The following is a 26,494-nucleotide window of genomic DNA, read 5'->3' on the forward strand; positions in this document are numbered from 1 at the left end:
TTAAGCTCCGCCCACTTTGACTTAAGCTCCGCCCACTTTGACTTAAGCTCCTCCCACTTTGATTTAAGCTCCGCCCACTTTGACTTAAGCTCCTCCCACTTTGATTTAAGCTCCGCCCACTTTGACTTAAGCTCCTCCCACTTTGATTTAAGCTCCGCCCACTTTAATTTAAGCTCCGCCCACTTTGACTTAAGCTCCTCCCACTTTGATTTAAGCTCCGCCCACTTTGACTTAAGCTCCTCCCACTTTGATTTAAGCTCAGCCCACTTTTACACAAGCTCCGCCCACTTTGACTTAAGCTCCTCCCACTTTGACTTAAGCTCCGCCCACTTTGACTTAAGCTCCGCCCACTTTGACTTAAGCTCCGCCCACTTTGACTTAAGCTCCGCCCACTTTGACTTAAGCTCCGCCCACTTTGACTTAAGCTCCGCCCACTTTGACTTAAGCTCCTCCCACTTTGATTTAAGCTCCGCCCACTTTGACTTAAGCTCCGCCCACTTTGACTTAAGCTCCGCCCACTTTGACTTAAGCTCCGCCCACTTTGACTTAAGCTCCGCCCACTTTGACTTAAGCTCCGCCCACTTTGACTTAAGCTCCTCCCACTTTGATTTAAGCTCCGCCCACTTTGACTTAAGCTCCTCCCACTTTGATTTAAGCTCCGCCCACTTTGACTTAAGCTCCTCCCACTTTGATTTAAGCTCCGCCCACTTTGACTTAAGCTCCTCCCACTTAGACACAAGCTCCGCCCACTTTGACACAAGCTCCGCCCACTTAGACACAAGCTCCGCCCACTTTGGAGGCACATATGCCTGCGTATGCCCAGGAGTTTTTTTTTTGTACCCCTACTATCTTCACCCTAAGCTCTGTCTTTTTTCAAGTTGGACTTCTTCTTCTTCTTCTTCTTCTTCAAGTCCCAGGGCATAGAGATGTTTTTTTGGCCATTAACGAAAATGCTCATCAGTACCATTTCTCTCCGCGCGCACTCGGGGGGCCATCCGCCAGACCTGGGATTCGAACCCTGTACCTATGAATGAGTCGCGCACGAACGAACGCGCTGCGCCACGGAGGAACTGATAAATTGTAGTCTTTCTGAGAGCGACTCTTTGCACAACTCATTACACTCACAGTATCCCACATTGCATTGGACTCAGTGAAGTAGCTTCTGAGGTTGTATTTCTTTAAACATTGTCTATATTATTTATTTAGCTTATAATTATAATCGTAAGACTTTTAATACTTTTTAAGAGCTTACTCGGGTTGGAGAAACGGTGGGCACAATTTGCGCACGAATGCCGTGGCGAAGAGAGACCCCCGAATAGTGCCGATTAATATATCTGTAATGTAGACTTTCACCATAACGATAAGACTATACATATAAAGCCTTGACTTAACTTATTGTATATGACCTACCCAACGTTTGGCTTGCACCGTGTTTGCATAGGGAAATGCAGTGGCTTCTTTACAGTAGTCATGTTTGCTTATTATGGTGAAGCTGGTGGTAAATGATGAGTTATCAGCTGAGATCATTCATACCCATGTTCATTTGCTTTACATGATATGATGCTATGAGAATGTACTCTTTGTATTGTCATTCATTGTGCTGCCATGATCATGGTGGCCATACCTTCTTCTTGATGTGGTTCTAGGGCTGTCATGTGGCAGATGTATTGGGGGTGGGAGGAAGTGTGGATGTTGGGGCCAAATGGTATGTAGACACAGACAGGCATCAACTAGGACTGATCTCTGTGTACAGAAAGTTGACGTTAATATCATTGTTAATGTCATCACACTTAATCCCAGAGCACCAAGGTTGGCTTATGATGGGAGGAGTGGAGGGCTACAGCTGTTATGGAGACATACTGTATGTTCACAGCCACAGTATACAGTATAGTATGTATGCAATCTCTCTCTCTTTCTCTCTTTTAGCGCTCTACACACACATGCACACACACACACACACACACACACACACACACGGACACACACACACACACACACTAAGAATAGGTTTGATGGAGTTCTGTCCATCTGCCCACTTTAATTTAAGCTCCGCCCACTTTGACTTAAGCTCCTCCCACTTTAATTTAAGCTCCGCCCACTTTGACTTAAGCTCCTCCCACTTTAATTTAAGCTCCGCCCACTTTGACTTAAGCTCCTCCCACTTTGATTTAAGCTCCGCCCACTTTTACACAAGCTCCGCCCACTTTGACTTAAGCTCCTCCCACTTTTACACAAGCTCCGCCCACTTTGACTTAAGCTCCTCCCACTTTGACTTAAGCTCCTCCCACTTTGACTTAAGCTCCTCCCACTTTGACGTAAGCTCCTCCCACTTTGATTTAAGCTCCGCCCACTTTGACTTAAGCTCCTCCCACTTTAATTTAAGCTCCGCCCACTTTGACTTAAGCTCCTCCCACTTTGATTTAAGCTCCGCCCACTTTTACACAAGCTCCGCCCACTTTGACTTAAGCTCCTCCCACTTTTACACAAGCTCCGCCCACTTTGACTTAAGCTCCTCCCACTTTGACTTAAGCTCCTCCCACTTTGACTTAAGCTCCTCCCACTTTGACGTAAGCTCCTCCCACTTTGATTTAAGCTCCGCCCACTTTGACTTAAGCTCCTCCCACTTTAATTTAAGCTCCGCCCACTTTGACTTAAGCTCCTCCCACTTTGATTTAAGCTCCGCCCACTTTTACACAAGCTCCGCCCACTTTGACTTAAGCTCCTCCCACTTTTACACAAGCTCCGCCCACTTTGACCTAAGCTCCTCCCACTTTGACTTAAGCTCCTCCCACTTTGACTTAAGCTCCTCCCACTTTGACTTAAGCTCCTCCCACTTTGATTTAAGCTCCGCCCACTTTGACTTAAGCTCCACCCACTTTGACTTAAGCTCCGCCCACTTTGACTTAAGCTCCTCCCACTTTGATTTAAGCTCCGCCCACTTTGACTTAGACTCAGCCCACTTTTACACAAGCTCCGCCCACTTTGACTTAAGCTCCTCCCACTTAGACTTAAGCTCCGCCCACTTTGACTTAAGCTCCTCCCACTTTGACTTAAGCTCCTCCCACTTTGATTTAAGCTCCGCCCACTTTGACTTAAGCTCCTCCCACTTTGATTTAAGCTCCGCCCACTTTGACTTAAGCTCCTCCCACTTTGATTTAAGCTCCGCCCACTTTGACTTAAGCTCCGCCCACTTTGACTTAAGCTCCTCCCACTTTGATTTAAGCTCCGCCCACTTTGACTTAAGCTCCTCCCACTTTGATTTAAGCTCAGCCCACTTTTACACAAGCTCCGCCCACTTTGACTTAAGCTCCTCCCACTTTGACTTAAGCTCCACCCACTTTGACTTAAGCTCCGCCCACTTAGACTTAAGCTCCGCCCACTTTGACTTAAGCTCTTGCCACTTTGACTTAAGCTCCTCCCACTTTGATTTAAGCTCAGCCCACTTTGACTTAAGCTCCTCCCACTTTGATTTAAGCTCCGCCCACTTTGACTTAAGCTCCTCCCACTTTGATTTAAGCTCCACCCACTTTGACTTAAGCTCCTCCCACTTTAATTTAAGCTCCGCCCACTTTGCCTTAAGCTCCGCCCACTTTGACTTAAGCTCCGCCCACTTTGACTTAAGCTCCGCCCACTTTGACTTAAGCTCCGCCCACTTTGACTTAAGCTCCGCCCACTTTGACTTAAGCTCCTCCCACTTTGATTTAAGCTCCTCCCACTTTGATTTAAGCTCCTCCCACTTTGATTTAAGCTCCGCCCACTTTGACTTAAGCTCCTCCCACTTTGACTCAAGCTCCGCCCACTTTGACTTAAGCTCCTCCCACTTTGACTTAAGCTCCGCCCACTTTGACTTAAGCTCCGCCCACTTTGACTTAAACTCCGCCCACTTTGACTTAAGCTCCGCCCACTTTGACTTAAGCTCCGCCCACTTTGAATTAAGCTCCGCCCACTTTGACTTTAGCTCCTCCCACTTTGATTTAAGCTCCGCCCACTTTGACTTAAGCTCCTCCCACTTTGATTTAAGCTCCGCCCACTTTGACTTAAGCTCCTCCCACTTTGATTTAAGCTCCGCCCACTTTGACACAAGCTCCGCCCACTTAGACACAAGCTCCGCCCACTTTGGAGGCACATATGCCTGCGTATGTCCAGGAGTTTTTTTTTTGTACCCCTACTATCTTCACCCTAAGCTCTGTCTTTTTTCAAGTTGGACTTCTTCTTCTTCTTCTTCTTCTTCTTCTTCTTCTTCAAGTCCCAGGGCATAGAGATGTTTTTTTGGCCATTAACGAAAATGCTCATCAGTACCATTTCTCTCCGCGCGCACTCGGGGGGCCATCCGCCAGACCTGGGATTCGAACCCTGTACCTATGAATGAGTCGCGCACGAACGAACGCGCTGCGCCACGGAGGAACTGATAAATTGTAGTCTTTCTGAGAGCGACTCTTTGCACAACTCATTACACTCACAGTATCCCACATTGCATTGGACTCAGTGAAGTAGCTTCTGAGGTTGTATTTCTTTAAACATTGTCTATATTATTTATTTAGCTTATAATTATAATCGTAAGACTTTTAATACTTTTTAAGAGCTTACTCTGGTTGGAGAAACGGTGGGCACAATTTGCGCACGAATGCCGTGGCGAAGAGAGACCCCCGAATAGTGCCGATTAATATATCTGTAATGTAGACTTTCACCATAACGATAAGACTATACATATAAAGCCTTGACTTAACTTATTGTATATGACCTACCCAACGTTTGGCTTGCACCGTGTTTGCATAGGGAAATGCAGTGGCTTCTTTACAGTAGTCATGTTTGCTTATTATGGTGAAGCTGGTGGTAAATGATGAGTTATCAGCTGAGATCATTCATACCCATGTTCATTTGCTTTACATGATATGATGCTATGAGAATGTACTCTTTGTATTGTCATTCATTGTGCTGCCATGATCATGGTGGCCATACCTTCTTCTTGATGTGGTTCTAGGGCTGTCATGTGGCAGATGTATTGGGGGTGGGAGGAAGTGTGGATGTTGGGGCCAAATGGTATGTAGACACAGACAGGCATCAACTAGGACTGATCTCTGTGTACAGAAAGTTGACGTTAATATCATTGTTAATGTCATCACACTTAATCCCAGAGCACCAAGGTTGGCTTATGATGGGAGGAGTGGAGGGCTACAGCTGTTATGGAGACATACTGTATGTTCACAGCCACAGTATACAGTATAGTATGTATGCAATCTCTCTCTCTCTTTCTCTTTCTCTCTCTTTCTCTCTTTTAGCGCTCTACACACACATGCACACGCACACACACACACACACACACACACACACACACACACACACACACACACACACACACACACACTAAGAATAGGTTTGATGGAGTTCTGTTGAACAGTGGACTTCAAGACATCTGAAGGAGGCCAGTGTACACTTGAGAGAGTATGAAGTTGTGAATTGTGTTCAGTGTGAGTAGTCAGAGCAAATGTACAGAGGGAGATAAGAGTGCTTTAAAGGGAAGCATGGAAGAAGGGAGGCCACTGGTCAATTATCCTTGTATTATTCTGGCCAGTGGGGGGTCTACACTGCAGGAGCCCCCATCACATGTCTAATCGTGTGTAATTAATAATAATATTAATATTAATATTATTAATAATAATAATAATAATAATAATAACTTACATTTATATAGCGCCTTTCAGGGTCGCTTTACAGAAATACAAGAAAAAACTAAAAATAGTCAGACAAACAGTCAGACAAACAAAAACAACAGCTAAACTAGAGGCCGAAGGCCTTGGAAAACAGGTGTCCCTTTAATCTGGACCTCACGTCTGCTACTGGACCTGAAATTACATTTCATGTGGTCATGTGATGTAACGTGTCCCCACTGCCTTTCATTTCAGAGAGCTGAGTGTGTGTGTGTGTGTGTGTGTGTGTGTGTGTGTGTGTGTGTGTGTGTGGGTGTGTGTGTGTGTGTGTGTGTGTGTGTGTGTGTGTACTCCTCAAACATGGGTCTCAACCACCTCTTGTCCTGTCTATCTTCTTTCATACTTGAAAGGCAAGTCCACCCTGAGTCTGGTTAGTTTCGCTAACTATGAGTGGTTTGAGGAGTGGAAGGATGGGAAAGTGACCAACAGAGGGGCTGACTACAAGGAACTGAAGCAGGTCTTTATTGACTCTATTCTGGAAGTGGTGATGGAGAACTTCCCCAAAATTACCAAAGACAAGGTAAAACAACCCCTTACATATCCCATTCATACCACACCTACCTTTGTTCATAGAGTATTCTGTTTTCTTGACAGGTAGCATTTACAGTTCATGGTAGAAGCACCTGTAACATACAGTATGTTCCCTTCAATCCTATCCCGCAAAAGATAACTTGATGCCTTGGAAATTAGTTGATGTCCCCTCTCATAGTTTTTCTTTCCTCACTCTGCCTCTAGATTATGTTTATTGACGCGGGAACCCCCATCACCAACACACACTACATTGGAGCTCCGCGGGGAGAAATTTACGGAGCAGACCATGGCACTGCTCGCTTCAGCGCTGAGCTCAATGCCACAGTGAGACCCCAGACTCCACTGAAGAACCTCACAGGTCAGTCTCTCCACAGGGCTAACCAGGGGTCAAGTATCTTTTATAAAGGCTGGGAACATTATCAAGTGTCTGTGTCAGGATGATGTTGTGTCTATATTCGTGAATGCACTCTTAAAAGCCTATCCAGCAGATGAATATTGTCTGTGTGTTGATGGTCCCATGTGTGTGTTTTCAATCTGCAGGCCAGGTGTTTGCGTGCGGCTTTGCCGGGGGTCTGGCAGGGGCTCTCACATGCGGCTCTGCCATTCTCAACCGTAACCTGCACCTGGACGCCATTGCGTTAGCCAAGAAGACCAAGTATATTGACACCAAGAAGGAAGACTAACTCACTTCCAGCTGACCCCCCATCCTCAACTCAGGCTCTGACCAAGGAGGGAAAATATACCTCTGTATGGTCCCACTGTGTGACCACCTTGCTTACAAATATGAAAAAGATCTTAAATGTTCTTTCAAATTACAAACATAATACAGTTCAGTCACGCATACTGGTATAACTCAAAGGGGAACAAATTTCACTGTAATATATTATATGTATAATATATACATTTCACTGTAATATGCATATTTAAATCATGTCAACAACAGTTTTTTTTTTTATGTTCCGACTGTTAACCATGCACCTTTTAAATGTTTTACATATCATAGTGATCAGACACATGAGGACAACGTAAGCTGTCAGTGGCAATGAACTGGTCTATTGTATGTCTGAATGATAACCGTATCATGAATTGCCATAACTTTCATATGCCATGTAATTGTTGTTGCCAATTGAATCAGGACATTTGTTAATCATGTGCTATAATGTGGAAAGTTAAAGAATATGTTTACAGATATGGCCTTTTAAATGTACACAGGTTCATTCAGCAAGAAGTGCTGAGCAGAGCAAAAGATACTCCTCAGAATACTCTACAGAATATATATATTTTTTTAAATAATAATAACTTTTTGTATACAGTCTGAAACTGCATTGCATATCATGGAAATGCTATCTTTTTTTAAAGTAAGGTCAAGATGTCTGACTTTACCCCAATTCTAAACTGTTTTGCCAAAAACTGTTGATATAATGTGGCCTCTAGACCATAATTTATATAGCTCTTGACTGTCTGCTGGACCAACAATGAACAATGTGTGCTCACCCGTGGGTGAAGCTACATCACCCACTAAGTATGCATAACTAACACAAAGCTACTGTAACTACTGAATACTGTTTAATTCCAGTGATGAAGAGACTGGTGACTTGTAGTTGAAAGTGTGATCATGCCTCACATACAAGTTAACATGTGTAACTTTCTCATATTTCTAAAATGAAGCACGTAAATACCAAACATGTCTCTCTGTCAGTTTGAACAACTTCATTGTTAAAGCAACACTATATGTTCTTGTACATATTATTATTATTATAGCAAAATCTGCCACGGCTTCTCGTCCCCCAGTTTTGGCACTAGATACTAGGTATCTCCTGGAGAGTTCCTGCTCTGTGGGACAGTTGTTCTAGGTTTTTTCTTAATTATGGTAAGCATTCTTCAGCCAACCACTGTAGAAGTCTTCCTTGGCCTACCAGCCCGTGTGCGATTGCTTAGATCACCAGTGCTTTTTTCTTTTTAATAATGTTCCAGACTGTTGATTTTAGCAAGCCTGAGGTTTGGTTTTGTTTCTGTTTTTCATCCTAACAATTACTTCCTTGACTCTCATTGACACCTCTTTGAGCCTCATGTTGACAGACACCAACAGCAGACTCCAAGGGCAAACACAAAGTCTAAAATCAATACTAGACATTGACAGCTTTCTTATGATGTGACGGAACCTGATATAGGCTACCAGAAAAACTTATCAACCCATTTTTCCAATACTACTGGTTCACTGAAATTGGGGGACTATGTATAAAAAGGGTTGTAATTTCTAAATGGTGAAACCAATCTGAAAAAACAACCAAACATTGAATTAAAGCTACAAATCTCTACTTTAACCTCATAGTAATTGTTTGAGTTCAAATCCAAACTGTTGGGAGTATAGAGCTAAAAGTAGATGAAATGCTTCCTCTTTCCAATACTTATGGAGGGAACTGTAGGACTACTGGGTCATTTTTTAAATACGGTGCCATTTGGACTTCATAACTTGTGAAAAATAAATATTTGATTTATCTATATTTTAATGTTCTATTATATAAAGGACATATCTAGCTTGCTGAAAAAGGTCGAGCTCAGGCACCTTAACTGTATTTTATTTAGAATACCCTCTGTAGTTGAATAGGGCGAGTGTCTCCAGAACAGAGTAGACACATAACAGGGTGGACACTAACAGGGTGGACATTTTGAGTTAAAGTTAGCCTTTAGCCTGCCTGTGTTAGCATAATGCCTAGAATGACCATGACTACTTGATGAGGAATCTAATTTGCACTAAATACTTTTTTTTTGAAATTATTCAATTTGATTGATCTCCTCAATATTTAGGCATAACAGGGTGGACACGTTATGGTCAACCACATTAAACTCACTGGATAAAAACCAGATGGATGGTAAAAGAGGTAGAAAATCACACAGCTTACAACATTTGAAATCCCCTCCACTGATGTGATGTCACCTCATGAATGAATGAATGGTCTTTATTGTCATTGCTATAGTACAGGTACCAAACAACGAAATTTAGGAGGGGTGGCTCCCCTGGTGCTAGGAAAGAAAAAAAAAAACTAAAAAAACAAGAAGGGAAAGGAGCTGGTTTACATAAATAAAGGCTATGTACACTATCCACTATACTATACTGTACAGATAGACGACTAGGGTTGTCATATTGCACATAGTGAATGAATGAATGAATGAATGAATGAATGAATGGTCTTTATTGTCATTGCTACAGTACAGGTACCAAACAACGAAATTTAGGAGGGGTGGCTCCCCTGGTGCTAGGAAAGAAAAAAAAAAACTAAAAAAACAAGAAGGGAAAGGAGCTGGTTTACATAAATAAAGGCTATGTACACTATCCACTATACTATACTGTACAGATAGACGACTAGGGTTGTCATATTGCACAATAGTGTTATTGCACATTTATTTAAAGTGTTGCAGTTTGCAGGCTTGAAATGTACATATTTGTGCCTCAGCACTACACCTGATTTTTTCAGTCCAGCAGCTGCCATCAATCCGTCCAGACTGTCCAGGGCCCAGAACCTAGGTCTTTGCTGTGTTCAGGGCCTGGACGGCCCTGTGGTAGAAGCTGTTCTTCAGTCTGTTTGTCCTTGCAGCCAAGGTCCTGAACCGCCTTTTCAAGGGCAGCCTGGTAAAGTGTTCGTACCCAGGGTGGGTTGGGTCTCTGGAGATCTTGGAGGCCTTCCTGAGACAGCGTGTGCTGTACAGCTCTTCCAGAGAGGGGAGGGGGGCGCCGGTGATCTTCTGGGCTGTTCTCACGACTCTCTGTAGCGCATTTCTCTCCGCGGTTGTGCAGCTGGAGAACCAGTTGCAGATGCCGTAGGTGAGGATGCTCTCCACTCCGCCGCGGTAGAAGGCCACCAGTATCTCCTGCTTGTTGTGTTCCTTCCTGAGGACTCTCAGGAAGTAGAGCCGCTGTTGTGCCTTCTTGATGGTGGCTGCTGTGTTGTTCTTCCAGGACAGGTCATCCTGTATGTGCACCCCCAGGAATCGGAGGGCTGAGACTCTCTTTTGAGAGTGATGTGATTGAGAAATATGGTTTTCTTTTAAAAGGGACATTAACACAGCATAACAGGGTGGACAGTGATCACAGGGACAAGCATACAACCTTAATTTTTTGTACAAAATATTTTAAAAAATGGATAAAAACTATATTTGATTTCAATAAATATTGATCAGGAAAATGAAATAATAATAACATATTTGGAAATGTATATGTTTTTAATAGTTATTTTTGGGATTGAAGTTGAATGAACAACACTGGGGACATCCCAAATCCCATACAACATCTATTTACATCTTTAACCAAAGCTTTTAAAATGTAGAAAACAACAATTTAGAAGCCCATATCATTGTATTCATAATAAATAACAATTGACTATACATGAAAAACCTAATGGAATTCGTATTTGTCAACATTTAGACAAAATACAACATGATTTGTACTGGGGACGGAAAAGGCAACGTATAAAAAAAACGACCCTACTAGGAAACCAAACAAAACAAAACAACAAACACAAATAAACAAAATAAAATAAATAAAATAAAATAAAATAAAATAAACAAAAATGTCTAGACAAAAAGTAATCTGCATACAGTATTGACCATGAGGACGACACGTGCAAAATGACGTGTTCATGCATATGCCAAACCATGATGAGAATCTTTGAGAGATCTGATTAGTTGGGAGCTGCTTGGGGGAGTTTCACATTTCAAATGCCCATGCCCAGCCAGCTAACTGCCACTGTGTTGAGAAATTTGAGTTAAGGTGAGTTAATTCGTATTTGTATACATGCAATATTACTTGCTTAGTTTCATAGTGTAAACAGCTGCTGAACGATTTTGTTAAGTTAGCACTAGTTTATGTTAACTAGCTTATTTGAAGCTGAAGTGGGGAAAGATCCTTGAGGTTGCTTCCTTACATGTAACGATGAATTGAGAATCAAGGACCCCAATTGAAATAAGCCAGTGGCTTTCTTGGGTTTTTTATCCTGTTAGTTGACCTTGTATGTAATATGTACTTTCATGTACCTACTTCTGCAAATCTTCTAATAAAGTTTTCAATCAATCAATCAAAAGGTATAACGGGGTTAACTAGGGTCGGCAGTTTTAGCCAGCAGTACAGTGGCTAGTTGGTTTCTCCAGCTGGTGTTTGCCTACTTGGCAGCCTTTATGCATTGACATCTCATCCATTCTAGCTGCAACAGTCTACAAATCCGGCCAGCCATGGATGTCAAGTTTATCAACACTAGTTATGATCATCATAACTACGAGATACTTGCAGAAATCGGTGAAGGCGCGTACGGTAAAGTGTACAAAGCTAGAGAAGTTCACGATCTACAGCGACTCGTAGCGGTGAAGAAGTTGAACATACCTGGAGACCCAGCGAGTGGAAATACTGCTTTCATGATCCGGGAGGTAGCGTTGTTGCGTGAACTTGAATTCTTCAATCATCCCAACATAGTAAAGTAAGTAAATATCTGAACTTGCTCTATCAAACAACAACAACAACAACAACAACAACAACAACAACAACATGTTGAGTAATGTTCCTGCTTTCATACGTACATGTGTATGTTATTCATTTAAGAGAAGGAAATATTCACTTTGATTGTTGATCTGGCTACTGATAGGTTGTTCGATGTGTCTGCTGTACGGGGGCTCAGGAATCTGGACCTGACACTGGTGTTTGAGTACATTGATCAGGACCTGTCTACATTCCTCTCCAGAGTACCCTCAACTGGACTGAGCCTGGACAAAATTAAGGTGTGAACTCTGTCACATAACTGCATCTGGAATTACCTACATTGAAGTCATGTACTACTTTATAGACTACTATCATCATTATCTTGAAGTGACAAATTCAATTGTCACAGAAACAATAGCAGACATTGATTTGGGATTCTGACTACCCACTCCATGAAGTAGGCTACTGGTGTTGAATTGTATGCTCTTTTTACATACATGTGCCCTCCTATAGACAGAGAATAGAATCCTCTCATAGGAAGTGCAATGCTGCCATGCTGCTTCCTGTCTGTATAGGATGTGATGGTGCAGCTGCTGCGGGGGCTGGACTTCCTGCACACCAACATGCTGGTGCATCGCGACCTGAAGCCGGACAATGTCCTGGTCAGCAGCCGCGGAGAGGTCAAGATCGCTGACTTTGGACTGGCACGCATCTACACCTATGATATCGCCCTTACACCCTGCGTAAGTCTATGTGAAGCAGTCAGTTCCCCAGTGATTTCATAACCTAACAGGTTATACATGGTTTTGAAAGCTTTATTCATTTGCTAGTGTATCTCAGTGATCTTGGTATCAGCACCTCCCTCAACCATTCCTGCTTCACCCTGACCCTAAACGCTGGCGTGCCACAGGGCTGTCTACTGAGCCCTCTCCTCTACTCCCTCTTCACTTACGAGTATGTGCCGATGCATGATTCTAACACCATCATCAAGTTCGCAGATGACACCACGGTGGTAGGCCTGATAAGTAACAATGACAAGTCGGCCTACAGGGAGGAGGTCCAGCAACTGGCGGTGTGGTGGTGTGCTGACAACAACCTGGCCCTCAATACCAGTAAGACCAAGGATATCATTGTGGACTTCAGGAAAACTGGGGGCTACGTACACTCCCACATCTACATCAATGAGATGGAGGTGGAGCGTGTTCCCAGCTTCAAGTTCCTGGGTGTCCACGTCTCCGAGGACCTCTCTTGGACCCTCAACTCCTCTTCCCTGGTCACAAAGGTGCAGCAGTGCCTATACTTCCTGAGGAGATTGAAGAAAGCCCAGCTGTCTCCCAGGATTCTGGCCAACTTCTACCACTGCACCATTGAGAGCATCCTAACCAACAGCATCACAGTGTGGTATGGCAACTACACTGTGTCAGACTGGAAGGCCCTGCAACCGGTGGTGAAAACCACCCAGCGCATCATTGGCACCAAACTCCCTACTATCTAGTCCCTCCAGGCAGACCTGTGTCGGCGGAGGGCAGCAAGCATCATCAAGGATGCCTCGCACCCCAACCACAGTCTGTTTGATCCCCTACCATCTAAGAGACTCAAGTAGTGCAGGATCCTCAGGTCCCGTACCAACAGACTCCAGAACAGCTTCTTTCACAGAGCTATCACTCTGATAAACAATCCCCCCCCCCCACTACACTGACTCACAGTATCCCCCCGGTCTCTGTGGACAACCAATGTAGCCTTTGCACTAATGCTGATTGCACACACCCCTGGTCAATGTGAACACTCAGTTACCCTGCCTTTGTACTACTGCTGTTTTTCACACAAATCACACAAATACTACCTTTGCACATGCCATATTATTATTATTATTTTTATTTATTTTTTGGACTGGGGCAGTCCCACTCATATTTTTCATTTTATTAGACAGATGTAGTGAAGACAGACAGGGAAGTAAGGAGAAGAAGGGAGAGAGGGCATGTCAGCAGGGCATGGGCCAGATACGAACCCATGCCTACATGGGGCACATGTGTGCACTGTAGACCGCGGTGCTAGACCGCTGGACCACCCCAGGCCACCACATACCTCTTTTTGATATATCCTCTATTTATACATCTGCATACTCCATACTGTACATAGCTACCTTAACTGTACATAGCTTACTACTATCCTCTCCTGTATATACCTCTAACTACCATACTTGCCATACTGTACCTATCACTATCACTATCATGTTTTATAGCACTATTTGCTCTTCTGCTTAGATCCTAAACTGCATGTTGTTGTCTGGTACTAATACTCTGCAATGGCAATATAGTGAATCTAATCTAATATCATTACTCTATATCACCCCCTGCTGTACTGTAGGGGGCAAAGCAGCGCATAACAGTAGAATACATTTTTATTTCATTCTCTATGTCCTACCTCTCTTTTCCCTCCCTCCTTCCCATCTATCCTCTTTCCCCCTGTCCAGGTGGTGACACTGTGGTACAGGGCTCCAGAGGTGCTACTTTACTCTGGCTACATGCCCTCAGTGGATGTGTGGAGTGCTGGCTGTATCTTCGCTGAGCTGTTCCTCTTGAGGTCAGAGGAACTGAGCTAGGGGGTGCTTTTTAGGTGTTATAAAGAGGAAGGGCGCTTTTATGCTTAAATGCTCAACTTGAAGGTGAAGTGTGCAGTAGAGCAGTTGTTACAAAGGTGCTATTCACTGGATGTACTGGTACTGTTCACTGGTTGGGTTGCATTGTGTCTTATGCAATAATATTTACAGTAATTCCAATCCCATAGACCACTGTTCCGTGGATCCACAGAGGCTGAACAGCTCCAGAAGATCTTTGAGTGAGTTTTATCTTCCCTCCACCACGTTTGAAATATCTGTAATAATAATAACCACTTACATACATCATTTTGGCTGTGTTTTGCCTTGGCCTTGCAACTGTGGATTGAGGTTAGACTATGCCCTGTCTCATATCCCATAGGGTGATTGGCTTGCCCAGAGAGGAGGAATGGCCAAAGGAGAGCCCCATCTCCTACTCCCCTAGCTTGGCTTCAGGAGGTCCCTGCACACAGCTTCTTTCCAACCTGGGCCAGGAAGAGAGCAACCTTCTCTTTGTGAGCACTCCCACTACATGATGTTTCTCTTGCAATGCAGTGATGCAGTCATTACCATTGCGTGATCACACTCTTTATGAAGCAGTCTTTTGTTTGTCTGCAGCAATGTCTTTCGTTCAGCCCAACCAATCGGATCTCAGCCTGCAGAGCCCTGGCCCACCCTTTCCTGGCAGAATCCTAAGAGCCTCACAGCCAGAGAGGAAGTGGGGAGAAAAACTACAATGTTCCTTTTGCTTTGCTCATCTTATCTAGAATGGCCCCAATTCAATCAAATGGAGATAGCGAGTTTCCAGGATAACTGACATGTATGATTCTTCTAGTGCAGCAAGAAACCATTTTCCGTTTTAAAATGATTGTTTAGGAATTATGGCCTAGGGGTTCCTATGTGTTCTATTGTACCTACAGTTCCGTCCCTAAAGAGGTTACACTGCCCAGCAGTGCTGCTAAAAACAAATGTCGCTGAGTAAAGAAGAACAAAGAAAAGTATAATCACCCAAAACAAAGGTCTCACAATGAGAAAAATGTTCTGAAATGTATTTCTTTGCACTGTGTTTTGTCAAACGATAGCTAATTAACTTGGTGCTTGCCACAACATGACTGTAGCATCACCCAGCAGTACAGTCTAACAATGCATGGGAAAACATGTAAACTGAAACGTGGGAAGAAAAAGGAAATATTTTATCTGATCTAATAGGTACACACATTGTGTCCTACACATCAGAGCTGTATAACAAAAGGCATTGCTCATTGTTTATTGATCTTGGTTTCCACCACTTATTTAATACCAGCCCACACTGTTAATAACATTAAAGTGCTTCCGATGTTTGTGCATACGGATGGAACCAAGAGCTGCTGAAGGGCATTTTGTAGGAGAACAAGACGAGGTGTTTGCTTTCATTTATTACTGAGGGATATTGCTATTGTTTACAAGCGATATTACAAATCTCAAGCTGCTCCAAGTCAATGACACTGCTCCTTGTGCACAAAAGTTAATAAGGTATTTTTAGGTTGTTCCACCTGTACTTTTTTTTTTTTTTTGTCCAGTGTTTGGCTTATTTTTTATTTATTTTTTTACTATTGGTGTGATAATAGAATTGTTCATACTGTACTTTTGTTTTTATTGGGCATTTATAAGAGAAACGTTTTTTTGCTGCAATGTTCATAAGAATGTTACTGTTGATATTTCCATTATTCAAATGAACAGCATATGTTTACAGTTATTGAGCTTGATTTGATTACCCTCAATCTCATCAACATGAGATATATTTTTTCTAAGCAATACACATATTTTGTCTACACCATGTTTTGAATGTCTGCTTTACTATTGGAATTGTGGCATAGCCCTTGGGATAACCCAGACTCCATGACAGTGTTATTATTACACCAGGGCAGTTTAACTTCTCTTATGACCTTTGACCTCTAGTATGACACCAAAGCGTGCACCAAACTGAATCCGGTGTTGCCTTATTCTATGACAGGTTAAGATGGGAAACCTAAAAGCAAATCACAGATTTGTACTGGCATATAGCCCTGTGGGAGGTTATTCTGAGTCAGCTGTGACTGTTATTTTTAAAATCTTTATCTTTGGCCTATCAACACTGTCAATAATCACGATAATATGATATGCAGTTTTGTACACTTCTTACATACAGTACTGCAGCCATTTAAGTCTCGACAAAAAAACGTGTAAACATCCTTAAAAACATACTGTATATGATAATACTTGAAATGTTCAGAAAATGTATATAATATATATTTTTTGTTATAAGCTGTAAATGAACTTGAGCTCAAAAGGTGCAAAACGTTATGACATACTGTATATAATTGTGTGGGCACAAATGTATAAGAATGTGTATATGCGTATGAAACAGTTATACAGACTTGCGTATTTGAAAAAGTGTTTTACATTGTGAAGGCATTATTATATATATATATATATATATATATATATATATATATATAAAAAACATCTTCTCTTGACTCCATGTTTATCCTCTTGGTTTTTCTTTAATAGTTAGTATATAATAGTTATTATATAGGATAATATCAAGGACACTTCGACACATGGCCAGCCGGGGATCGAACCGCCGAACCACATACCTTGCGATCATTAGACCAGGCCAGCTCTACCTCCTGAGCCACAGCCGCCCCAGCCTGTTTGTCCTCTTGGTCTTTCTTTAACACTAGAACAGCCGTGCCTTTTTTACCTACTAAAAGAACCCCCTCTTTACAATGCTAAGCTGCTATTTACACACAACGACCACTAGTTGGCCGCCTGTAAATTAGCCTGCTTCCTACACAGAAAAACTGCAAAATAGCTTTATACTAGCTTATCCTGATGTGATTTTGAAAATGTAAGGATACTGGGGTGGTAGAACGCACATATCTAGGAAAAGTCATGAAAGGAGGGTCCTGAAATTTGATCGAGTGCAAATATATTTAAAAAAAAAATACTCACAGGGGTCAAATGGCTGATTAATAGTCAGAGTGCAACATCAGACTACTGTCTAAGCGTGGGCACATAGCAGATGTCCGCTCGCTCATCCAGTTAGCCTGTTAAGCCTGATCCCAGATCTGTATGTAACTTAAACCGACCCCTTGAACAATGATAGACAACAGGGCTCTCTGAAGCATCGACAGGTCTGAGACCAGAAGGTTGTGGCCTATGGTAGTCAGTTAGCCACAGTAGGTTGCAGCAGAGGCTGGTGGAGGTGGAACATCGGAGGACGGGCTTATTGTAATGCACGGAACGGAATGAGGAACGGTATCAAACACATCCTCCGGTTTCTACCTCCGCCAGCCTCCCCTGCTAGGTTGTGCTGGGCCACAACACAGGGGGGTTGGTTGGGTCAGAATGAGGTGGAAATATAGGTCCATCCTGACCAATGACAACCAAGGTTACAGACTGTGATCCAAGCACAAATCACCTTATTCACCCTATTCACCAATCACTACACATGAGCCTCGTATGACAGCTCTGCCACTGATGCTCACAATAACACTATCTACTAGCGTCTAAAAAACCCACTGAAACTACCAACTATGGACGATGAAGTGTACTACCTAGTACCTTCCATAGATAAGGTCTATAGGGAATGCAGGCTAGGGTTAATCAGTGATCCATTGTTAGTTTGAGTTGCCCTCTCATCCTTGGCCTGTAGGGTGGGGACACCATAAAGCAGAGATAATAATAACACATCCACTAGCAGTCATTTGATGACGATCAGCATCAATGGGCCCCCTGTAATACTTTTTGAGCCAAGGAAGTACATCACAACATGGTCTTTTGAAGTGTGTGGAGAGATGCTGGCCATGTTTTACCAGTCTGTCATGGCCAGCATTCTCTTCTACGCTGCAGTCTGCTGGGGGGAAACATCACCAAGAGGGATACCGGACGGCTGGACAAGCTCGTAAAAAAGGCGGGTTCAGTGGTGGGAAGGAGCCTGGACTCTCTGGGGACGGTGGTGGAGAGAAGGACTAAGAGTAAGCTGCTGTCCATCAGGGACAACCCCAACCACCCCCTCCATCATGTCCTCGCAGGGCAAACCAGCAGCCGCCGCAGAGGGCGGTTCATTACGATACGCTCCCGGACGGAGCGATATAAAAAATAATTTATCCCGGCTGCACTAAGACTGTTCAATGGCAACTAAAGCAGCAGTCGGGGTCAAGGCTCCTGAATTTGTATTTATTATTTATTTTAATCATCATCATCACTTTTTAGTATTTTAGTATTTTAATATAATAACTATAGCCATCTCTTTTATCCACTTTTTTATCGTGATCTCGCTGTTTTTTATATACCGTATATGGCTGACCCAGTGTTGTTGTCTGTCCTTTATGTTGTGTTGTTATGTGTTGTTTTTAGTGGAGTGGCGTGGCAGAATGAATTTCCCCACGGGGATAAATAAGGTATCATTGAATTGAATTGAATTGAATTGAATTGAATTGAGAAGCCATCGTTCTGCCACACAAGCAAGGAGGCAATGCAAACCTCAGATGGCCGAGTACAAGCATATTTGGAAAGCTTTGTAGACTACCAGGCTGTTTGTTTTTTTCTTATTTGAAGCGTTTGACTTGTAGCAGTTCTTGTAGCAGTTCTTGTAGCAGTTCTTGTAGCAGTTCTTGTAACAGTTCTTTCTTTCTTGCATTTAAGCTGAGAGTACATAGTGATGGTGATTAACACTAAACAGTAGAAAATCAGTCCACCCCCCTGCTGTAAATGCCATTGGTTGTTAAAGTCTTGTTTTGTTTATAATAAATTGAAATGTTTGTAAACACATAACCAGTCGTTCAGAATGCTCTCATATATGTGTAGATGCATACTGTATGCATAAGTGAGTATGGTGGTGCTTATGGGGTGTCGCTACGGGACGGATGAGCATGAAGCTGGGAGGGAAAAATCACAGTATATCCACTAGAAAAAACTAGACTACACCACTGTGTACGTCTAACAAAGTTTATTAGTGTAACGTGGACATGAGGAGTGTGATGCAGAATTAGATTCAACTGAAGTGCTTTTTAAAGATCATAACTAGCATGTGTCTGCTCTCCACACCGATAAGCTAACATACAATTAAAACCTCTGACATTTCAACCCGAACGTTTTTTGAACGATAAAAGATAAACCGCTAACCTGAATCAAGATTGGCATGAGGGTGATCCAACTGCCTCCCCCCCTGCTTTGAACAATCATAAAACATGCCCCCCCCCCCCCATTTCCCCTATTTCAAGCGCTCTATGAGTTCCTGTGTGAGGCCGAGGTTGAGCAGCTGCACGGTGGAGAGCTGGGCCAGGTGGGGGGAGGCCTTCAGCAGCCGCTCCCAGCACAGCTCCAGCAGGCTGGGCACGGCCAGCCAGATCTTAAACAGGGAGCCAGTCCGATTTCTCTCGTGGATGTTCACCACGCCACCGTGGATGTACATGCAGCCAGCCGGGGTGACGGCAGCACAGTGGAGGTAGGCGGGCTCCGGCATCACCGCCGGCAGTTTGGTCCACTGGAACGTCTGCAGGTTAATCTTCCACAGGTCCGCCAGGATCAGCTTCCCGTTGTACCCGCCGCACAGGAACACGTCGTTTCTCATCTGCACACAGCTGTGACCTCCCCTAGGAGCCGGGTACCCTATTGCATCATGAGGCTTGGTGGCGATCTCTTCCCACGAGTTGGTCTCCAGATTGTAGGCGTCAATCTTGTCCAGAGGGTAGTACGTCGAGCGAGCCAACCCTCCCAGGATGTAGATCCTCTGTCCGTCGTGTGCCATCTCATCCGTGTACCGTTCCCCCGGCAGGGGGTTGTTGGTCTTGAGGTGGATCCACTCCCTGGTGGTCAGGTCCAGCCTGTGTAGCTCTGTGCTGTAGTTGTACCCATGGGTTCCTCCAAACACATACAGGAAGCTGTTAATGATGGTCATGGGCTGTCCGTATATGCAATTGGGCTTCATCCCTCGGCAGTTGAGTTGCGACCACCGCTTGTACTTGACGTTGAAGACGTGGACGTCGTACCCGTGGACGTCGCACCCTCCTAATACTAACCGGTTGTTGCCGTGCAGAACGGCTGCCATGGAGGCCAGGCCTGGCATGTAGCCCTCTGTGCGGATCTGTTGCCAGGTGCTCGTGGCGAAGTGGTACTTCCACATCTGCCTGAACTCGTCGTAGTCGGGGTTGTACCCTCCGAGTCCGAACACGTACAGGTTGGTGTTGTCTGCCACCCAGCGGTGGCCGTCGCGGTGAGTAGTACCTGCTACTCGGAGAAAAGGGTCTGACAGCTTCTCGAATATATTCATCTCCATCGTTTCCCCAGATCCAAGTCAACAGAAGAAAAAAAACGTTACATAAAAACTAGACAGAATCCGACTAATACATGAATATGAACACTCGAAAACATTCGAAAAATGCACATCCGGGCTGTGCATCTACGGACCAATCAGAGAGCGCGCCCGCGCCCCCCCCCCCCCCCCCCCCGCTTCTTCCTGAAATCCACGGTCAGCGTTTTGCTGATGTTGAAGGAGAGGTTATTTTATTTTATTTATTATTTATTTATTTATTTTATTTTATTTCATTCCCTGTCTCATCGTTGTTAGTGATCAGACCAACCACAGTGGTGTAAACTGATTCCAGATCACCGCCTAGGGTGACCAGATGTCCCGCTTTGCGCTGGACTGCACAGCATTTTCACGACTTTTGGTGCGTCCCGCAAATTGGGACGATGTCCCGCATATTTAATTTTGATTGGCTAAAACACTTTTCTAAAATCTGATTCATCCAATGGCTGTGGAGAAAGCAGGGAAGGCTATCGTCACGGGGCCAGTGTCCATCTAAGCGCCGCAACAAAGCGCAGCTAACGTCCAGTCTTCAGCCTATCAGGAAACAGCATTAATGTTCCCATGGCAACGGACATTGCCCCACGTGGACATAGGGAGCTGGCTGAATGTGTGAACCAGCCGCTGACTCAAAGGTCGTAAAGTGAAACTTATTGTGTCAACAATATCTAGTTTTCGTTTTTTTTTTCACAACACCAACTTGAAGTTTTAAAGTACCCACTCGATATAATAAACAATAGTTTAACGATAACTAAAAACGTATAATGTCTGGATTGGATTCACTGTTCTCGTTTGCCGTAGGCTACTGATAAGTGACCACTTTCGTTTTAGGACGTGTTCAAAAGCAAGGACTACAATGTATGACACATCATTTGAAAGCTTACAATCTGTAGTGTCAGGCTATCTAAAAACTGAAAAATGACAATTTGGCAATTGGTTTATCCTTTGACTAGCTGTTATCACTGTCATTGTGTGTTGTTTTCGTTGTTGTTTTCGTCTAGTGTGTGTGCGAGTTAGCCAGCCTTGTCAATGCATTTGTGTTGCAAATGGGAGGCTAGTTAGCTAACTAGATAGCCTACATACTCAATCATCTACAGGCCTAACACTGTCAGGCTACTTTTCTTTATTAATATACTAAATCGATACTGCACTTTGACCTCACTTTCTGCTCCATACAGATACTTTATTGTGACGTTCACATTCAAATAAGATATATTTGTTTTTATCTGCAAAGTCTATTGGATGCTACTGAATAAACCAAACAGAATAGGAAACAGAATGGAAATGCACATATATTTAAAAAAATTGGATAGACATAGCTCTCTCGGCCGGGGGGGCGGGGGGATGCTACCAGGGGCACCTAAAGTTCGATCCAGGCCTGTTGAGAGGGTGTCCCACATTGTCCCACACAAACATACTCCTTGTCCCACATTTGGTTTGTTGGGACCTGGTCACCCTACCTAGGAGTAATCTCACTTCGCTCCAGCGGTATGATTATCGCAAAGTATGCTGGGAGCAATAGTTTAAATTCAAATAGTGGAATTTCCAATAGGATAGAGCACTTTAAAGTGTTTCGTTTGTTTAGATTCCTATTGTATTATTCCTATTTTATGTTCATGTATAGTTTAATGTAAAAAGTATTTCATTTGATGCTAACTGTCATCATTCGTCGCTTTGTTGAGACTTCAATATTAGTAGCGATATTACGCCTTTGAATACGTTTAAAATATGAGTCTATCACGTAATTTAGTGTTGTGTTCATGCAGTTGTGTTCATGTTCATGTTCAGGCATGGGCGGCGGGGGGGGAGGGGTGGGGCGACAGACAGACAGGAAGCAGACCCCGCAGGTCTTCTGTACGCCTTGGCTGCCCGCCTCCCAGATGAGGCCCGCCTCCCGAAGGCCTTGGAAAACAGGTGTCCCTTTAATCTGGACCTCACGTCTGCTACTGGACCTGAAATTACATTTCATGTGGTCATGTGATGTAACGTGTCCCCACTGCCTTTCATTTCAGAGAGCTGAGTGTGTGTGTGTGTGTGTGTGTGTGTGTGTGTGTGTGTGTGTGTGTGTGTGAGTGTGTGTGTGTGTGTGTGTGTGTGTGTGTGTGTGTGTGTGTGTACTCCTCAAACATGGGTCTCAACCACCTCTTGTCCTGTCTATCTTCTTTCATACTTGAAAGGCAAGTCCACCCTGAGTCTGGTTAGTTTCGCTAACTATGAGTGGTTTGAGGAGTGGAAGGATGGGAAAGTGACCAACAGAGGGGCTGACTACAAGGAACTGAAGCAGGTCTTTATTGACTCTATTCTGGAAGTGGTGATGGAGAACTTCCCCAAAATTACCAAAGACAAGGTAAAACAACCCCTTACATATCCCATTCATACCACACCTACCTTTGTTCATAGAGTATTCTGTTTTCTTGCCAGGTAGCATTTACAGTTCATGGTAGAAGCACCTGTAACATATGTTCCCTTCAACCCTATCCCGCAAAAGATAACTTGATGCCTTGGAAATTAGTTGATGTCCCCTCTCATAGTTTTTCTTTCCTCACTCTGCCTCTAGATTATGTTTATTGACGTGGGAACCCCCATCACCAACACACACTACATTGGAGCTCCGCGGGGAGAAATTTACGGAGCAGACCATGGCACTGCTCGCTTCAGCGCTGAGCTCAATGCCACAGTGAGACCCCAGACTCCACTGAAGAACCTCTACCTCACAGGTCAGTCTCTCCACAGGGCTAACCAGGGGTCAAGTATCTTTTATAAAGGCTGGGAACATTATCAAGTGTCTGTGTCAGGATGATGTTGTGTCTATATTTGTGAATGCACTCTTAAAAGCCTATCCAGCAGATGAATATTGTCTGTGTGTTGATGGTCCCATGTGTGTGTTTTCAATCTGCAGGCCAGGACGTGTTTGCGTGCGGCTTTGCCGGGGGTCTGGCAGGGGCTCTCACATGCGGCTCTGCCATTCTCAACCGTAACCTGCACCTGGACGCCATTGCGTTAGCCAAGAAGACCAAGTATATTGACACCAAGAAGGAAGACTAACTCACTTCCAGCTGACCCCCCATCCTCAACTCAGGCTCTGACCAAGGAGGGAAAATATACCTCTGTATGGTCCCACTGTGTGACCACCTTGCTTACAAATATGAAAAAGATCTTAAATGTTCTTTCAAAGTACAAACATAATACAGTTCAGTCACGCATACTGGTATAACTCAAAGGGAAACAAATTTCACGGTAATATATTATATGTATAATATATACATTTCACTGTAATATGCATATTTAAATCATGTCAACAACAGTTTTTTTTTTAATGTTCCGACTGTTAACCATGCACCTTTTAAATGTTTTACATATCATAGTGATCAGACACATGAGGACCACGTAAGCTGTGGCAATGAACTGGTCTGTTGTATGGCTGAATGATAACCATATCATGAATTGCCATAACTTTCATATGCCATGTAATTGTTGTTGCCAATTGAATCAGGACATTTGTTAATCATGTGCTATAATGTGGAAAGTTAAAGAATATGTTTACAGATATGGCCTTTTAAATGTACACATGTTCATTCAGCAAGAAGTGCTGAGCAGAGCAAAAGATACTCCTCAGAATACTCTACAGAATATAATTTTTTATTGAAGCTTAATTTTAACAATGAAGTTAAGTTTTTGTATACAGTCTGAAACTGCATTGCATATCATGGAAATGCTATCTTTTTTTAAAGTAAGGTCAAGATGTCTGACTTTACCCCAATTCTAAACAGTTTTGCCAAAAACTGTTGATATAATGTGGCCTCTAGACCATCATTTATATAGCTCTTGACTGTCTGCTGGACCAACAATGAACAATGTGTACTCACCTGTGGGTGAAGCTACATCACCCACTAAGTATGCATAACTAACACAAAGCTACTGTAACTACTGAATACTGTTTAATTCCAGTGATGAAGAGACTGGTGACTTGTAGTTGAAAGTGTGATCATGCCTCACATACAAGTTAACATGTGTAACTTTCTCATATTTCTAAAATGAAGCACGTAAATACCAAACATGTCTCTCTGTCAGTTTGAACAACTTCATTGTTAAAGCAACACTATATGTTCTTGTACATATTATTATTATAGCAAAATCTGCCACGGCTTCTCGTCCCCCAGTTTTGGCACTAGATACTAGGTATCTCCTGGAGAGTTCCTGCTCTGTGGGACAGTTGTTCTAGGTTTTTTCTTAATTATGGTAAGCATTCTTCAGCCAACCACTGTAGAAGTCTTCCTTGGCCTACCAGCCCGTGTGCGATTGCTTAGATCACCAGTGCTTTTTTCTTTTTAATAATGTTCCAGACTGTTGATTTTAGCAAGCCTGAGGTTTGGTTTTGTTTCTGTTTTTCATCCTAACAATTACTTCCTTGACTCTCATTGACACCTCTTTGAGCCTCATGTTGACAGACACCAACAGCAGACTCCAAGGGCAAACACAAAGTCTAAAATCAATACTAGACATTGACAGCTTTCTTATGATGTGACGGAACCTGATATAGGCTACCAGAAAAACTTATCAACCCATTTTTCCAATACTACTGGTTCACTGAAATTGGGGGACTATGTATAAAAAGGGTTGTAATTTCTAAATGGTGAAACCAATCTGAAAAAACAACCAAACATTGAATTAAAGCTACAAATCTCTACTTTAACCTCATAGTAATTGTTTGAGTTCAAATCCAAACTGTTGGGAGTATAGAGCTAAAAGTAGATGAAATGCTTCCTCTTTCCAATACATATGGAGGGAACTGTAGGACTACTGGGTCATTTTTTAAATACGGTGCCATTTAGACTTCATAACTTGTGAAAAATAAATATTTGATTTATCTATATTTTAATGTTCTATTATATAAAGGACATATCTAGCTTGCTGAAAAAGGTCGAGCTCAGGCACCTTAATTGTATTTTATTTAGAATACCCTCTGTAGTTGAATAGGGCGAGTGTCTCCAGAACAGAATGGACACATAACAGGGTGGACACTAACAGGGTGGACATTTTGAGTTAAAGTTAGCCTTTAGCCTGCCTGTGTTAGCATAATAGCTAGAATGACCATGAATACTTGATGAGGAATCTAATTTGCATTAAATACTTTTTTTTTTGAAATTATTCAATTTGATTGATCTCCTCAATATTTAGGCATAACAGGGTGGACACGTTATGGTCAACCACATTAAACTCACTGGATAAAAACATAAAAATCAGATGGTATAAGAGGTAGAAAATCACACAGCTTACAACATTTGAAATCCCCTCCACTGATGTGATGTCACCTCATGAGAGTGATGTGATTGAGAAATATGGTTTTCTTTTAAAAGGGACATTAACACAGCATAACAGGGTGGACAGTGATCACAGGGACAAGCATACAACCTTAATTTTTTGTACAAAATATTTAAAAAAATGGATAAAAACTATATTTGATTTCAATAGATATTGATCAGGAAAATGAAATAATAATAACATATTTGGAAATGTATATGTTTTTAATAGTTATTTTTTGGATTGAAGTTGAATGAACAACACTGGGGACATCCCAAATCCCATACAACATATATTTACGTCTTTAACCAAAGCTTTTAAAATGTAGAAAACAACAACTTAGAAGCCCATATCATTGTATTCATAATAAATAACAATTGACTATACATGAAAAACCTAATGGAATTAGTATTTGTCAACATTTAGACAAAATACAACATGATTTGTACTGGGGACGGAAAAGGCACCGTATAAAAAAAAACGACCCTACTAGGAAACCAAACAAAACAAAACAACAAACACAAATAAACAAAATAAAATAAAATAAACAAAATTAAATT

General features: G+C 42.8%; 2 protein-coding genes across 2 annotated transcripts; one reads left to right on the forward strand and one right to left on the reverse strand.

Annotated features, from left to right (window-relative positions):
- Positions 1 to 11,465: 11,465 nt before the first annotated feature.
- On the forward strand, positions 11,466 to 14,998 carry LOC308150550 (cyclin-dependent kinase 6-like; the record flags this gene model as incomplete). Its single annotated transcript, XM_080523368.1, has 7 exons — positions 11,466 to 11,707; positions 11,873 to 12,005; positions 12,282 to 12,449; positions 14,180 to 14,289; positions 14,494 to 14,544; positions 14,685 to 14,817; positions 14,921 to 14,998. 7 exons carry the CDS (start codon positions 11,466 to 11,468, stop codon positions 14,996 to 14,998), a joined length of 915 nt encoding a protein of 304 aa, XP_080379494.1.
- A 4,540-nt stretch (positions 14,999 to 19,538) lies between these two features.
- LOC308150551 (kelch domain-containing protein 10-like) lies at positions 19,539 to 20,603 on the reverse strand (the record flags this gene model as incomplete). Its single annotated transcript, XM_080523369.1, has 1 exon — positions 19,539 to 20,603. The coding sequence occupies one exon, from the start codon at positions 20,601 to 20,603 to the stop codon at positions 19,539 to 19,541; it is 1,065 nt and encodes a 354-aa protein (XP_080379495.1).
- Positions 20,604 to 26,494: the final 5,891 nt, after the last annotated feature.

The sequence above is a fragment of the Nansenia antarctica genome (assembly GCF_963989245.1).
Source record: "Nansenia antarctica genome assembly, chromosome: 2".
Lineage (NCBI taxonomy): Eukaryota > Metazoa > Chordata > Actinopteri > Argentiniformes > Microstomatidae > Nansenia > Nansenia antarctica.